This window comes from Lepeophtheirus salmonis, chromosome 14, assembly GCF_016086655.4.
Source record: "Lepeophtheirus salmonis chromosome 14, UVic_Lsal_1.4, whole genome shotgun sequence".
Lineage (NCBI taxonomy): Eukaryota > Metazoa > Arthropoda > Copepoda > Siphonostomatoida > Caligidae > Lepeophtheirus > Lepeophtheirus salmonis.
In genome coordinates this window covers 10,579,869-10,598,195 of record NC_052144.2, presented here as the reverse complement: position 1 = coordinate 10,598,195, position 18,327 = coordinate 10,579,869, and the positions used below count along the sequence as shown (strand labels likewise).

The following is an 18,327-nucleotide window of genomic DNA, read 5'->3' as shown; positions in this document are numbered from 1 at the left end:
TAAAATTTCAAAACTTTAGAGACATTCATAATCAGCCAATTATATTGATTGACTAAAAAACAAAACAAATTTATCCTTAATGATTAAAAATTTTTTAAAAGTAAAAGATGACTACATCCTCAAAACTATAAGGTACAAACTATTCCATATAGTATTTTTTATCAGAGAAAATGAATTGAAATCTAGAACAAAAACATTTTATCTGGCAGAATAATTAACGTATAACAAGGAAGATATTTACAATATTGCCAACATATGTTGGTTGTAAACCTATGCAATCTAAATTGTATATGACTTCCTTTCCATCTCAGTATATTCACGAAAAAAAAACAATACATTTTTATTTTACAAAAATATAATAAAAAGGTAGTTCTTTTAAATTTTAGCAATTTTCTCTGGCCTCATACCATTCATCTACTAACCGGTGTTATAACAAAAACAAACTGAAGAGGGTAAGTCCGGTACAAATGTGACTTTACCACATCAGTTGCTCTTTCTGTTTCCTTGCAATAACATATCCCATCTTCTTTTAATCAGGAACAAAAACGTTGTGCACTTTAGTGTATTTTGTACAAGTTAGAAGGTAAAATAGACAACGCTTTTTATACTAAAGCGGTCAGGCTTATTACTCCATTTGCCCAAAAATTTCTAAAACGGGTCAAGCAGGATGGTGAAGACCCATTGACGATGATTCCCTGTAAGCCTTGTGACCCATAAGAGGCCAAAATTGTACGAAGTCCTGCTTTGTCGAGGAAAAAGAGAAGAATCCTGACCAAACTATGAATGTGATAGCTGACAGTATAGATGTAGGGTCCCGTTCAACAGTTCGTTTTGTTATCAATGAAGACTTATGATACCTACCACAGCTATAAATGTCGCAAGGGATAGCTTCTAACTTCGTCAAAAAAAGGAAGAAAAGGGTCAACCGAACCCAGACTTTAATCAAAGTGAACCGGTGTCTCCCGTGAAAGATCTTGCCTGGTTCTTCTCAGATGAGAAACATTTCTGTAAAACCAGAAGCATAACTCGATAAATAATTGGTAGATGATTGGAAAAAATACCTTATAATGTCTCTAGAATCATATAGGCAAATACCCACTGCAAGTTATGGTTAATGGTGTTGTTAGAAGCGATGGTCAAGTTATGCCATCTTAATCTTCAATCAGGGCCTGAAGGTAAACGCCAAGGTCTACATACGGGATCTGCGCACCAAAGTCTTTCCCTAGATCTGGAGCATCATGAAAGACAAACCTTGGATCAATCAGCAGTACGATAATCCCTATCACACCAACATAAAAAAACAACCACCTTGGTTTTTTTTATTCTTAGAATGTGATGTACGCCCAGTCGAGTTCTTAGCCTTCTAACTCGCCGAAATGAAACCCTTTAGTCTATTATAACTAAGACAATGGCGAATAGGTTTCCATTAAGGTCCTCACAGCACCACAAAATTCTTGAGAGCTGGGATAAGGAGGTCATTCTGGACTTTTCCTCGTGGAACAGTCCAGATGCCAGTGGGACTTTTCCAGGGACGTTTTACAGGTGTAATTCAAGTGAACAATAATTTCATTGATTAAATGTCAAATTTGTGTTATATTGTTGATTTTTGCGAAATATTCAAGAAAGTTGATTAAGAAAGAAAGTCACGGCAGCGTTTTACTTTTTTTTCTGATTGAAAATGCTTAAAAGAACCACCCTTTTGTATTTCTGATTTCGTAAGAAAAATTTAAAAAGGAACATATTTTAACATTATTTTTTAAAAATAATATATAGCAAAATAAAAATATATTTCCCCTAAAAAATGCATGGTTTAATACTGTTTTGGTACTGGATAACGAACAAAATTGTTGTCATCGAGTAAAATAATTTCTTCTTAAGTAAAATTTGTAGAAATCAAAGTCAGTGGAAATGAATGAAATTTTTCAGGGAAGCGTTTTCCACAGACTCCAAGCCATGAACTACATTATTTGCGTCTTTTGAACCAAATTTGCCTCTTATACTATTAGGATTTTCGTAGCGAGATCGTAAAATCTTTGTAGATCCCATAAGTTATCTCCACAATGATATGACATTATCTTCAATATGTCCCAGCCCATGAAGATGATATATATCAAAGAATGTCAATGTAGAAGCGAGGAACGTCGTTCATGGGGACCGTATAAGAGGCTTATCCAAGTATAACGAAACCAGGATCTAAAATGTGATGACAAATTGATTGATATGGGCCAAATTTGAAATGAATATGAAATTATGTACAACTTTGACTTATTTTTTAGAATATTTTGTAAATTTGTTGAGTGTCAACATTAAATATAAATTCCAATAAATAGTCTACTTCATAAATACGCACAGCCCAATATTTAATAAACATATTTGAGTTAATTAAAGCATTTGTATTCAAATTTGTGGGATGAGTCTAGATACCCAAGAACTCTAGCTATTGTTTAAACCTTCTATTTGACTTATGAGGCGTATATTGGCCTTGATATTGCTCTCTTTAAAATAAAATCAGTCAATTTCTCATTCATTTATAGGAGGATCAATTTTGGTTAGTTTAAGGGCAGTTTGCGGCGCACAAGAAATTTTACGGATATACTACAAAATATGTAATATATACTTAATTTAGATTACAATACATTGATTAATTATATAATTTTGTAAATTAAATCGTAATACAATTTGTTTATTGATTGATCTTATATGCATAGACTCAGTGTACATGTTTAATTCTTACAAGGAACAATAAATAGAATTGATGTATTATTTTAGATGATGATAAATAGGTTTTTTAGATATTGGAATTTTAAATAAAAAATTAAAAATGTATTTATCAACTCTTTGCATCTGCCAATGATTGATTGATTCCAATGATTACATATTTTTATTCGTCAATAAACATAATTGATTATGACTTGAAGGATATTGAATAACTAAGCATTCATATGTAAAATAATATGTTTGAAATTAAATTAAATACAATGTGCATTAAGGTTCTTTTTTCAGGGACATTTCTTATATATTTCCATATATATATTTATTTAGTTTATTTATCTTTCTTGTTCATTTACATTCTTCAATCATCAAAGAAAATATCATTCATTTCAGTTACAGATTTATAGAGAGTTTTATCAACTATGAAGTGGCAAGAATCTGTGGATGAGAAATCAAGACAGACTACCTAAAGGTATAGTAATAACTGAGATAAATGATATTAACACTAGTTTAAACTAGAATGGGCATTCGGAAGAGCGTAAAAACTATGACTATATATAATCCTAAGTAGAACATTTTTTTTTTTGGAGGGATAACATATTTTATGGATAAACGATCCATAAGTATGTTAGTAAATATGTTAGTTTATCCTCCTCATGTTATTTTTCATTTAATAAAATGACATTCTGTTCAATATGACAGCTAAAATAAATCCTCAAGAAATAAAAAGTTTTTACAAAAATACAAAAGAATCGTTACTTCTGATTTAAATAAGTTTTTTTTTGTTCTAAACAAATAAAAAATCAAGGATTTACTCATTCCCATATAAAACACAAAGAAGTTCACTATAAAAACCAAATTTTATTGCTTTTTCGAATGATTGAATAGTTTTGCAAAAACATTTAAAATTAGTTTATATTTAGATTCATGTTTAAAGTATAAAGTATTTTATACTTAAAACTCATAAAATCCTCTAAAACTCACAATTCTGTCGGATAAAATGCATTTTTTTTTACCTAATATGCTTGAAAAAACTAATTCAAAAAAATGTAATTAGTAAGTTAAATGCAAATAAACTCATATTTCTCTAGCTCATTAATGATTATATTTAAAAGTGAAACTTTGTTGAATAGTTTATAATTAGTTTGATATTATTACCAATTTTTAAAATATATTTTGTGTAGCAAGTATCAACCAAGTAAACATTTTTTGGTATATAGTGAGGAGCACAATGTCGCTTTGAGCTACAAGTTTTCACAGCTATATGTTAGCCTTGAGTTTATTATTATTCGTACGCTGATAAAGATGGTCTCCTCGGACAAGATATCCCATGCATACACTATGACAGCTTTCAAGTTGTTGATGCTGTGTAGGAAGTCACACTAACCTCCTCTCCAGAAAGGATTAAATGGAAAAGTCCATTACGTTGAGATCCGGGGAAGAAAGGGACCACATTTCCTGTCTCCACAAGTGCTGGAAAGTGGACTGGCATCCCTATTACACAGACTTTGCAGTATGTGAAGGTGCTCCGCAAACAAATTTAGATCGAGCTTGCGTGAAATATATGTAACAAACAGAATTAAAAATATATACTCGTAACCCTGTATATACATATTTGGTTGTTAATCCTGGGCATTTTGTAGCATGAATGTTTCTGCTGTTGGCAACCTGAAAATTGTTTTTTATATTCTTCCACAAACTCCTAAAAGAGCTTCAAATTTAGGTTATGATATGTCCTCCTTCTATAATTTGTGATATATTCGTTAAACTATTTATTGAATAGATCAATACTACATAGATACCCTTTTTAGTTTGATTTATTGACATACAAATTTATTTTTCTGTTCAATGCATTATATTAGAATGAAGGAAGGTACTATCGACTTTTGATCTTCAATTGCTTTCATTTCATAATATAAATTCTGAACACTTGACTTCATACCTTTGATATTAAAAAAAACAACATTATATAAAAATATATGTTGATTTATTTTTGATTCAGTATCAGTCAGTTTAGATATCCCTTTAATATTATATACGTATAAGTTTAAACATCAACATATTACTATATATGTTATTTGCATTCTTAAAACGATATTTTATAGCTTGCCATTAACGAAAACTCAATATTCAAAATATATATATATCACATTGTCCACAGACTGAACAAGGGAACTTTGGTGTTTTAATACTCGGGGATTTTTTCATTTTTGTGTCAATAACTTTTGTTTGAGAGATTTAAGAGAATTAGTTATTTTATAGAAAAATGACACATATAATTAGCAACATATCTTGTTTTTTAATAGTGTAGCATAATTTTTTTTTATATAATAATAATTTTAGTTATTTCATCACATTAACCATCTATTTTACATGGTATATTCAACCATTACCGATCTAAAAAATCCATTAAATTATTATTCATATATTATTAACAATAACTAATCATATAATAACTCATCTATCTTCAAAGAATAAGAATACAATAACAGAAAAACAAATTTAAAAAGAGAGAGAGAGATGATCTTGAGGCAGTTCTAAAAAAATGCTGGTAAACATTATTATTCCTTTACAATTCCAAGCCGCCCGTTGCTCCTCTCTCGTCAAAAACACCAAAAATTCTTAGGTACATCTTCAATAGCTCTTCCAGCACTTTCACGAAGATTGCTTCGATCTTAAATCCATCCTTGGTCTTTTATTGTTAGGCACCTGCCAATCGGATTTTTTGGCTTAATTCACTACTCATCACAGACCAATGCATTTATTACAGTCCTTACGTAAGTAATGCATTAGCAATAATAGAATAGATGTTCTGTATTTTCCCTCTCATTTTTACAAAAGAAAAACTGTCTTTCATCCGACGGTTATTTTCACTTATAGGGATTACATTGCCATTTGGTATCGAAACCACTTCTCCTTCAAATTGATGAAAGGTGTTCCATAATAACATTATGACTACCTATTTATTACGTCTTCGTTGGGTGGGAGCTTTGATAGCGTTTTTTAAGTAAAATATTTGGAGCAGACACTCTTAAAGTCTTCATCAAACTTCGACGGACAAATTGGGAGTGTTACACTTTTATAAGCAGTTCAAATCGTAGATGAGTAGTTATTTATATAATTATTTTTGGCAATTTTCAAAGGTCTTAAAGTTTTTTTCTTTCTCCAAAATAAATCCAGTTTCAATTAATCGATTTGAATAAAATACATCAATTTAGAAGCACTGCATGATATCAAATCTAATGGCCTTAGTTTTAATTCTCTAGTATAGTTATTGATGGAGTTATTTGATTCAAATTATGAAAATGTATTAAAAATGGTTTTTTTTTATATTAGAAAATAATGCAGTTAACTGATTTTCATAAATTATAGTTTTAAACATTTTAGAGCTAATTTTCTATTAGTTTCATTAAATAAAATATTATGTCAAATCATGTCTTTGCAATATTAAAAAAAAAAAACATCCTTATAAAAAATCATTTCTCTGTTTTTGGACAAAAAAACAACAATGGAGGGGGGTTAATTTTTTGGATTTTTAAGCGAACGTTAAGCTAGAATTTTTCTTTGGGATTTTATTGAATCTTTGTTTTTGAATTTTTTGACTTTTATATGATGTTAATTTTTTTGTAAATAAGTTATGAGCTATTTTATTTTCCCCTCAAAAAATAAAAAAAACCATAATTTGATTCGTTTTTCATCGAATGCATTTTGTATTATTTCATATTTCAATAGCCCTTCATTTCAATTTTAAAGTCACTTCATAAGTATTCTAAAACTTCCAGCTAGCATCCTCGTTTTCTGACTCTTATGTTCCATGGATGGCATACATACCCCAGGCATCGGCCATGGACAATATATATGTATTCTCCCTTTGAGCTATTTTAAATTTTATAAAATGATTTATAAAGATTGATTTGTGTATTTTGGTAGTTCAAGTATTTTTTTGATTTGATGAATGGATTCTCGTCAATTGAAAAGTAAGACAATATTGTCCTGGAATTATTTGAAAAGGATACAACTAACATATGACATGACAATACAGCAAGGACCAACATAATTGGGCATCACATATCACATTTAAGGCTCATTCTTGTACTTTTTAAAAATTAAGAATCTTCTCACGAATAAATTTGGTTCCATTTAAAATAAAACATCATATAAAGATAACTTCCACAAAAAGGGCTATTACAAAAACAAAAAAAATCGTGAAAATAATTTTTGTTACATATTTTTACTTTACATAAATACTTTGCTGAAAATTTAACCACAGACTTACACTTTCTGAAATTTAAAGTTAAAAGTTTTAGTAAAACTGCAAAATTAAAGAATTTTACGTATATGTTGGTGCCCAATAATGTGATTGCTAAAAAATGTAATTATATATTTACTAGGTGTGATACTTCACGAGGATGTACCGCGGTTCGGTTCAATTTGACTCTTAGGGTTCGATTCGTTTTTATCCCCGGGGTGGTACAGATATTTAATATGTAATCACATATTAAATATTTTGATATGATAAAATTTTGGTTATTATAATTTTTTTTATTGATAGATCAGGTAAGTTTTTAATTCACCTTTTATATTACAAATAATTTATGTATTTGTTTATATAAAAAAGAGATAATGACATACAAAATAATAAAATATATCCCAGTTGACAAAAATTGAATTTATTTGTTCAGAAAATAAATGTTTAACGAATAGAATATCGAAAAATTTGAAAAACTACATTAATTTCATTAAAGTAAAACTTTTTACTATTATACCGTGGAGAATGGACCGCTGTTCGTACCGAACGTAGATATAGAGTAATGTCGTAGGTCTATTATTTACATGTGTTACACAATTCATTATTTTCAGAGGTAGTGGGGTAGAAAATTGCCATTTTTGTACGATTTGACATGTAGTATATATCTCATATATATTTTTGAAAAAAACAAAACAAAAAAAACAAAACAATTTATATAGTAAATAACCTGATTTATTTACATTCTTTTTTTTTAAGTCTTTATTTTACAATATATATTAAATAAGAAAGTACATCATAATAAATTGGAAAATTACATTTTGTGAAAATATAAATAAACATTATAGTTTAAAATTAGTTCCGAAAAACATAGAGCTCTCTAGTTACAAAAGTACACTAAAAATCTATAAAATAAATAAGCATAAAAAAAATAAGATTAACAAAGAGAAACAAAAACGACTCAAAAAAGTCAGAAATCTAAAACTAAGTATCTAAGATTTTCCTATTTTTATGTCTATTAAATATCTTGATAATGTGATTCAAATTTTTTATGTTTTTAATTGAGTTCTCCGAAAAATAAATATATGATATCCAGCGCTTAATTGAACGGCAATTTATCGTCCTGAGGTATTTTCAATTGAAAAGCTATGTATCGTTATGCAGCCGTAATAAGTATGAATTTTAGCATAGAGTGAAGTAAGCCAAACCTGATTACTGATCGTTAAGTGCGGTGTTTATATGACCTTCTAAATCTAAGTTCCATTCAACAAACTTCCTCAGTAACACCAAAAAAGGACACTCAGTAAAATCATGAGCAACAGAATTAAACACCTTATCACAGTCTTTGCAATTATCATTAAATATTATATAGCCCATAGCCACATAAAATAGGACAGTGAAATTCCCACGATTGGATTTTTTTGTGGGGGGATTCATTATATGGATTGTGCAATCGTTCTTCAAACTTAGAATACGGAGATATTTTCCACAAACCATGATGGCTTCGTTTGATACTTTTTTAAATGAATTCATTTTCATAAGGGAAGGAGTCAACATACAGTTTGTTGCTGCTTTGCAAAGGATTGGAAAAAATACTTCACTTTTAAGAAAATATCATCACATTTTACATCATGAATCGAAATAACGTTATTATCCATCCTTCCATGCTTAACGAATTTCCATGGGTTTTAAAGAAATACCTCTTTCCCATGTTCTTATGTATTACGTCTATTGTCGAGTTAAATTCGAAAACCAATCATTCAACCACAAAATTCTATGAGTTGCCCCAAGTAAAGAAGGAAGTGGACCACCTGCGTATTCATCATTTTCGTTCCAAACAAAAACCACTTCAAATTCTACTCAAGGAAATACAAAACCTCCAACCAATATCTGGGCTCACAATTAAATTAAGAAAATTGGTTATATCTTTTCCTTTCATAAAATTTTATATGATTGACTCAAATATGGCAATGGGCTCCATTAGCAATAAATTATTATTTTTGTCATCTTTAACTCATAACAATAAATTAAGGATTAATTATTATAAGCTATTTGACTTTTACAATTTGGAAACAAAATTACTTATGTATGTATGTATAACTCTCAAAGACTATAAATTACCAATAATAAATAATGGTCAAAAGAAAACTTACCTCATCATTGTGATACCAGATAACATCCGGAGGGGGTGCTGGGCTAAATTTAGATACACATGTGAGATTAATGGTACTTCCTTTATTAATGAACATGTCAGGTCCTCCAAGTATCTCTGTGTGAGGCTCTGTAAAAGAATAAACATAATAATTAGTTGCTAATTTGTTGTAACTATTTAAGGAAGTATACAAATGAATATTAATAATTAAAAAAAATAAATGATCAATACCGGTCGAGTAGTGACGAGTATGTAAGAGAAAAATCCTTCTCCAGAATGAATATTCCTCAAGACCCTCATTGGATTACCTAAGCTACGCATGTACTTGAGGGGTAACTTTATTGTATTAATGGTTGGCTATTAATTAAGAGTCAACTAAGAACTAGCATGGACAAACACTACATAGTAAGGGCTATGTTTCCCATGACTTGGAACATAGTGACACTATGTCAAATGTTTCATTAGACCATTTGAAGAACAAGAAAAAGATGAAGAAACCTAGCTATGAATCTCCTCCTATATTATCTCTTCATTTTTCCAACGCGAGTAATAGTAATAATAATAAAAATTATCTCCCTCCGCACCCAGGCTTACGCCCCAGCCCCAAAATTCCCTGAATGTGCCAGAGTAGTTGGTTTTATAATCACCAAAATATACAAAATAACCCCTACTGTAAATCCTAACCTCATCTACCCCCTTTAATATGCCATATCCTTTCCCTCCTTTAGAGCACGCCCATTACCCCCATATTCGTTGGACTCCAATGTTGATTCTAAACTGTTCGGGAACCCCTTTCCACTCTTTACAACAAAATTGTCTTTTATCAAATTTCAGATGGGTCTAATGCGGATAAGGAGTCTTCAAATCTACTAATACTATCCTGCACCAACTTCAAGAACAACAGCTCGGATTTAAGGCGTTGTCTGAAAGTGGATCCAGCCCTAGAACTCTTCAAAGTTATCGGTACCCGTCAAGTACACTGTACTTGACCCCTTATAAAATTTACTTTTTGCTATGTGTTAATATACACTCCAAAGCATCTTCCCTTTCTCGAAGCCCATCAAGAAAATGGAAAATGAATGCAAATGGAATGGAAAATTTAAAATTATGCCAATGCTAACTCTATTCTAATATATATAATCCCATAGACATTGCTCCTTTGAACCCTTTTCCTGTAGTATTTTTTAATTGCATCTATAGGTTTTTTTAGGGTTCATCTCCTTTCTAAAGATATTTATCTATTTATATTTATTTGTGTTTATTATACATTTTTATATACTATTGGCTCCTTATTTATGTGTATTTTTGTGCATATTTATCATGGAGCCCCCTTATATTAAGAACATGCATAAGTTGGTTACCTTGTTTAGTGGCTTCATATATTCTTTTCACTCAAGCAATTTTTTTCTTCTGACTTCAAAAATTTAACTTCCTTTGGATACATAAATTAAAGTAATTTTGAAATATATATACTTCAGCTACCTGGGCTCCTCTTAAATTAAGTAATGCCATTTACTAAACAGACAAGCAAGAGTTAACTCTTTCTGTTCCCTTGTTTTGTCTATAAATTTTTCTTTTCTTTTTCTTTAAAGTAAAAATTGATGTTGTCGCACCCAATGCAGAGTGCCTAACGCTTTGCTCTTCTCCTTTTGCTCTTGCATGGCACTATTAAGTACCATACAACTAATTCTGTCTACCCCCCTGCTTTTTGTTTCTGAAAACATCGTGGTGTGGGTGTTGAAGAGCAAGGTTGAAATGATGGTCTGTGGCGTGGACCTCTAAATAAGATAAAAACACTTGTGGTTGTTATAAATGCCATAAATAGCAAACGGGTTTGTTACCCACTCACCATGACTCTTCCCTGGGTATAACGTTCAGGTGTTTTTGGGACTCAAAACTGGCACGGACAAGGATAATTAAGTTTCTTTTGATATGGGGTGAAAAACAAATAAAAAAAATCTGTATGCTCATGTCTTAACTTAAGCTTGAAAAAAAATATCAATCACTTGGTCCATTATACTAATTAGATGAGTAAACTCAAACAAAAAATGTTGGGATATCTCCAGTGATTGGTAACAGAAGAAACAGGTCCTCTCTTCCAATGTTTTACCATATAAACTAGCCAAGGTTATTAAGTTCATAAACACTCTGCACTTCCTCCAAAATAATGAATAGTCTATCATCTTATTAGTCTTCGACTCAGGCTTTAAAGCTAAGACTATCTTTCTTCTTCTTTATCAGATCTAAAGAATGATTTCATTTTGATTTATCCACTAAAAGCAATGTATATTTTTTTTGTTATTTGATTTATATTTTGACTATAGCTTGGGGAACATGAATTTCTTAATAAGACTACAAATGATATATGCAAGCACGAAAATTGAAAAAAAGTGGAATTTGTCAAAAATTTTATACTAAAAAAAATATACATAAATGCTAGTAACTTTGAAAGACTTTTGAGAGAGCAGCACCAGGATTTCTAGGAGTTATCGGTTTAAAAATTTCGAAAAAACTGTCATAGGCCTTGGTAATAGACTGACACACAAATTTTTATTTATTAATATACCAGGTCGTGCAAAAGTTCTGAGAACAAATTGAATTAACTTAAAAATGATTGTATACATTTAATTTTCAAAACAATTTTATTATTATCATTGATAGTAAGTATATCAAGAATAATTAATCAAGAATATGACCGCTGTAGGCGGCAATAACGGCTTCATCTAGAGCGGAATTTTTTGCAGGTGCTTTTGATGTAGGCCTTTGGCAGGGAATCCCACTACTAATTGACATTGCCTTTTAAGGCCCTAACTTATAATTGTTGGTTTCTGTAGGTCTGGAACTCTACTTGCCACCAGATAATTTAATCCAAGGGATTCAGAGCTGGTGATTGGTGAAGCCAAGAGTTTACCAAGAAAATTTGAACTGAACTGATGGTTCACTTATTCACCATCTCTGCTATAAGGAGTGGTACTTTTTGGGATTGTAGCAAAATACCACTAGTCTTTTTGATGCTTTTTAACTCGGTGGATCTGATGACATTGACGTACACGGTCATCTATACCATGAAGATATACAACATCTCTTTAAAGGCTTTGACTGCAGCGTCAGTGGTTGGGTTTCTTGTACTTCCATTCCTGGGAGCTTCTCTGAGATTATCACCAGAAACACCAAACATCAAAGAGAAGGAAAACAAGATATCTGATATCTGAACAGAGCAAACTGAGACGGTTATAACAGTGCAAAGAAGAATTTTTAATTTTTCTCAAGGCCATCCAAAATTTGGGCAAAGTTTTCCTCTTTTCTGATGCCACTGTAAATAAGCAAAACAACTACCATATCACAACCGAAAATCCTGATAACGCCCCGTTTCAGTGATACATGTCTTAAGAACAAAAAATATATCCGGAACCATGGTCTTGGGTATAATGGAGTCTGTCCTCTCATTTTTGTCGAGAGGAAGGAGCGGCTCAATACAGACGCTTACACCGAATTTCGGGATAAGAAAGGTCTACATATGGCCAGAGAAAAGTTCGGGGACAACTTATTTCATTCAAGATGTATATCCGTGTCGAATCACCACTAAGACCCAGGTCTTCCTGTGAGTCAAATTTCCGACTTTGAGTCCTCAACAAGTGGCCGCCCTCCTCTCCAGCCGAAAAACCCCCTTGGAATACTTTATCTATGTACGTCTGGAGGAGTGTGCTACTTCTCAAGCGAGTGCCCATTCTCTAGAGGTTTCCATCAAGAAGGAGAGTACAAAACTCACGTCTGACTAACTAGTCAAGGTCCGCAAGGAACTTAGGATTGGTTATGAGGCAGTTATTAGAGTTGAGTCTCAAATAGAATTAGTGCCAAATACTATTTTCAGATAATTTCGTGAAATAAATGTCCTTAAAAGACCTCGTGTTTAAATTTTACTCCTGAAAAGTTGAAAAAAATAAAATGTCTTGCACTGGATAAGATCAACCCAGTAAATACTCCCCTTTTCTTTTCCTTATTAATATAACCCGTTGAGCTTCAGAAGAAAATAAATAAATATAAATATCTTTTCTCCTACGTTAGACGTCACTGGGATATTTCTAATTTTATTCCAAAGGAAAGAAGTATTTTTGTAATTTCTATATTATGTGCCTTTTTGATTTAATAAAGAGCCACACTCAGCTTAGCAGTGATACAAGTGGGATTGTTTCTCATTAAATACATCTTAAACATCTATAAAATAGTGATTGTAGTTCCTTAATACGTTTGACTTTTCAAAATAGGGAGAATCAGAGATATAAAAACATAAATGGTTCTCTAAGTTTGAGTAGATTTTATGGTTGCTTAGTATTCTTTTTCTGGTCTTTTTATGATAACATATACAACGTCACTTTATCATATTCTGTCATTTTCCCTCATGACGATTGTAACTATTTATTTCCTTTGCAAAATTAACTTTTTTAATTAAGATAAAATAGAGTAATATTCATGTAGACTCGACAACCCTGGAGGACAAAAAGTTATAGTGTAGCAAACAGGTATTTTTCAATGCATAAACAATGCATAATGAACAATAGGGAAATACTTTATACAAAAATGCAGGTTCATCAGGGGCGTCCGCAGGTGCTTGGCCGGAGGGGGCTGTATCCCTCTCCCAAATTAATATTTTTTTTGTACAAGATGAAAAAATTTTACGTGAATTTTTTTTTTCTTAAAAAAAGATCATTTGCGAAAGTTATGGAACAGAGGAAAATATTTATTATTTCAATTTTTTTTTCACAAAATTTAATATTAAAAACTTGAAATTTTTTCCAAAAAAAATAATTTGCTGTGAATAACAATGGTTTTTTGAATTTTATTTCAAAAATATTTAATTTTCCGGAAAAAACAATGGACGTTTTAACTATTTTAAAATATTTTTCCCAAAAAATTTAAAATTTGAAATTTTTTCCTACAAAATTATTTTTTTGTAAAGTTCTCTGTATTTTGGATTTTTTTTCTAAAAATTTCATTTTGTCTGAATAACAGTGGGATTTTTAATTTTTTCCCCAAAATATTTATTGTTTGAAATTTGATTTTTGAAATTTTTTTTCCAAAAAGTTTAGTTTTTGCAAATATCTTTGTATTTTTGAATATTTTTTCTAATTAAAAACTAATCCTCCACCCCCCTTTCCCCTCTCTCACCAAATATAATCTTGCAGACGCCTCTGGTCATTCATGACTTTGATTCCGGAGTGTACAAGAATTTTATAACAAAATATAATATGTTATTCTGTTTAAAAAGTTCTACATCTTGTACCTACATTAGTTATCTGAATATATTTTATTTGTGTTACTAATTTGATTTTTAATTTAGCAAGATCAAAGCTTTCTTTTATTTGTTTCTCTTCTTACAGGATTCTGCTATATTTATATCGTTGTAACATCCACTACAAACATGAACTATTATTAGTTTTTCTCCATCGTGAGACATGTTTTGATTAAGATTCAAAAATATGTATGTATAGCATTGATAAGTAGTGTTGGGTCAGTCCTTATTTAAGACCAAGAATTGCAGTCCTGCCAACAGTTCGATACTTAACGAAGGTAAATTTGATGCCCAGTGACGTGATTATATGATTAATTATGCAACTATCAAACAATGGAATGGAGGGGGGGGGGGAACTTATAGTAGCATTTAATTTGGATTTTATCGCGTAATTTTTTATCACGAGGTTTCATTTCACAATTAAACGACCGCAGAAACTAATATAAATAATTTGTGTTTGTATCTCATGTCTCTAAATGCAACAGGTGTGCGATCTCCTCCGCTCCGATTTCAGTGCCAAGAAGGCTGTTGAGACCGTTGGCGTCCCCATCTGGACTCCCTACTACATCCAAAAATCAATATAGCAAAAACTTATACAGCAGCAAGATGGATGATTTCTTTCCTGCCTCAATGTGGGCTTCCTCTTGTCCTATCCCAACCCTCTTTGATGCTTCTTTGATAAAAGTGCCTACCACAACTCTCATCAAATTCGCTATGAGCTCCCATTATGACAGCGAGGTACGCCATGGACATGGCTTACATCGCCAAGAGCTGCCAATCTGTCCACCAGCGTATAAAGACTGTTATTTCTTGTAAAGGAGGACATATTTGGTAAAAAACAATGCTAAATATAATATTAAAACATATCACAAATTAGTATGGTGTTGTCCTTTCTTGATTGAATAAAAATTACCTTTTTCGTAATTTAACCATGGTTCGGCAAGTTTTAGGAACCCACTCCGTATTTTTATATTATATTGCACTATAATGAAAACAGAAGTATTTTTTGCAAAAACTTTACAAATTTTCTATAAAGTAAAATATCATATATCTTATTTGGCTTAATAAAGCAACGATTTTTTTAGGAATAGTTTCAAGGACCAACAGTCTCAAAAGTCCACATTTCTAATTACGTATAGAGCCCGTCTTAATACTGAACTGGACCGAACAAATAAGGCTAGGCACACCACTACCTACTGATGAGTAAGTGAGTTGATACATAAAGTAAAGTAATTAGAAAAAATATGTTATTATCTCACAAAATAAAATAGACGACATGTTATCCATTAAATAACTTATTGTCAATTACCGAGTTGCACATATGTAAGCTTTTTTTTTTTTTTTTTTTTTTTTTTAAAGAGTAAAAATCTCTTTTATTGCAATGTGACACTAAAAAGGGAAGAGAAAAAACTAACACCAGATGCTGGTTTTCTTTTCTTTCCTTCTTTATTTTAGAAAGTAGTGCAACTTCTTCTTCCTTCTAATTATGTCTGTATGTAAATTTGATTTTTTTTCAAAGTCTGCATACTAAAAAGGATTGAGCAGTTGCTAAACTTACTTATCAGTCAAAAACACACATTAATTTTCTTTATCAGAAAATGGCCTTTTTATGAAAAATAAAAAATATACATAAATTACCTATTAATGCATCAATGTTAAATTATTTATACATAATTTAACTTTTTTTAATATAATGTTTATTTTTGCAAACTAAGCCTATATAATATAAATATATGTGCACTTGGATAGATACACATACAATGCCTACATACAAAATATATGTATTATTATAAGAATAAAGATAGATTTTTCTGAATAATTATAAATGGAAATTATTTTACAGAAAAGGATAGATGTCAACATTTTTCATTTCATCGAAAGATGGTGCTTTCTCCTTCAATTGCATAGTAATATTTTTTTTATACAATATGTTTCATATGAATAAAGGTTAGTTCTTTGAAACGTTTGCAATTCTTTATGGGTCCATCCTATATCCCTAGAAACAGGTTTTAATAGATACGAATATAACTCTACCACGTCATTTGTTCATTATTCTTCCTTACGATAACATCTTCTTTTAATCAGGAACAAAAATGGAGTGCCTTTTTTTTTGTATTTTCTCCAATCTAAATGGTAAAATAGACTAAGTGTTTTTTACTAAAGCGGTCAGGCGCAGAACTCGATTCGTCCAAAATTCAAAAACATGTCGAGCAGGATGATGAGGACCCATTGACAATAATTTCCCAGAAGCCTTGCCACCTGGAAGCGGGCAAATTATCCCAAAGTCCTGCTTTGTTGATTAAAAAAAAAGAATCCCAGCCAATCGATGAATGTAATGGCTAACATCATTAACGTAACATTCTGTTCAACAGTCCATAGTGTCATGAATGAAGATCTACGGTACTACAGCTATGCACGTTGTAAGAGACTGCTTCTAACACCGTCAAAGAAGGAAAAACTATCACCCAAACCAAGGCTTTGATCAAGCTAAAACAGAAGCCTCCCGAGAACAGTCTTGTTTGGTTCTTCTCAGATGTAAAAAATTTCGGTCAAATCCAGAAGCATAACTCAAGGAAGAATACGTAGTAGGGGGAAAAAATGCTTATAAGTCCCTAGGAAGATGAAGGACAAGTACCTACAGTATACTATTGTTTCTGGCATTGTTAGCAGAGAGGGTCACGTTATACATCCCTTCATTTTTAGGCAGGGCCTGAAGGTCAATACCATGGTCGAAATTAGTGTTTTGTGCACCAAAGTCTTGCCCTGAATCTGATGTTAATTCTTTCTTGGCCTCCTAATTCACCAGAATGGAACCCTTTGACTATTTTTTCTAGTGCAATGTCTGACGAGTTTCCAATAAATGTCCCCACAGCACCAAAAGATTCTTGAGGACTAAGATAAGAAAATAATTCCGGACTTTACCCAGTGGAACTGTTAATAAGGCAGTGGGACGTTTCAGGGGACATTCTGAACGCTATCAGCAATTTTATGGATTGAATGTGAAATTTATTTTATAATGTTGATTTCTGTGAAGTTTTAAGAATATAATCAGTGAAAAATAAAGTCACAGTAGCATTAGACCTTTTTTTCTCAGCTTGCGAACGTTTAGATGAACCACCCATTATATGTATACCTTTTTACCATTGCTCAAGTGCTTTAAATTATAATCATCATCATACTTGAAAATGAAAACCTGACAGTTTGAAGAATGTTTGGTATACGATCATCATAGCTGTCATGACGTTTCATTAAATTAGCTGTGAGCAGCTTTAAGATGAAGGAGATAAACACACACTCCATTCCATATTTGTATTGGCTGTAAATACTCAAATGTCGTTCCTTTATTTTAAACTTATAACTCTGCAAGAACTCATCTGTCTTACTCTTCATTTTTCACGCTCTAAAGAATACTTTAGACTTATAAGTTATCTATTTAAGAATAAAAGAATAATGATAACAGCTCTGAAAAATATGAACCCCTATTCAGGTAGAAACTATTGACTATTTATGAAATCAGGTTTGGGTCGTAATTAACATCATTTTTTGGAGCTATATTTATTTGGATAGTCTGAGAATCAATAGTGAGACAACGCCCAGTTTTAGCTCCCTTTGAGAGTGGAGGTTTTTCGAGTTTAAACATGCTTACCCCCCCTTAAAATCGTTTTTATAATTTTGGTCCTCTAGTAGCTTCTGTTTAGAAGCTAATTTAAATAAAATACCAAAATTCCTTTTTTCCTTTCGTACTAATAGCTAAATTAAATTCTTGAGATAGAAATCAATTAGACTAACGTAAATCTTAACTCAAATCATGTAAGTACATACAATAAGTTGAACAGACTTAACCCATACATGCAATAATTATTTAGGGAAGTTATTAACAATTCTGGGATATAGTTTATCTATAAGAGTTTAAATACGATCATTATA

At 31.2% G+C, this 18,327-nt stretch overlaps 1 protein-coding gene across 2 annotated transcripts in view; it reads right to left on the bottom strand.

Annotated features, from left to right (window-relative positions):
* The window catches only part of LOC121129488 (lachesin), a 250,939-nt gene that overhangs the window by 35,469 nt on the left and 197,143 nt on the right, over window positions 1–18,327 (bottom strand). For both annotated transcript variants that reach the window (XM_040725213.2, XM_071893404.1), the window contains one exon: window positions 9,112–9,239. In XM_040725213.2, the coding sequence (XP_040581147.2) occupies window positions 9,112–9,239 (128 nt within the window). The remainder of the gene's footprint in view (window positions 1–9,111; window positions 9,240–18,327) is intronic.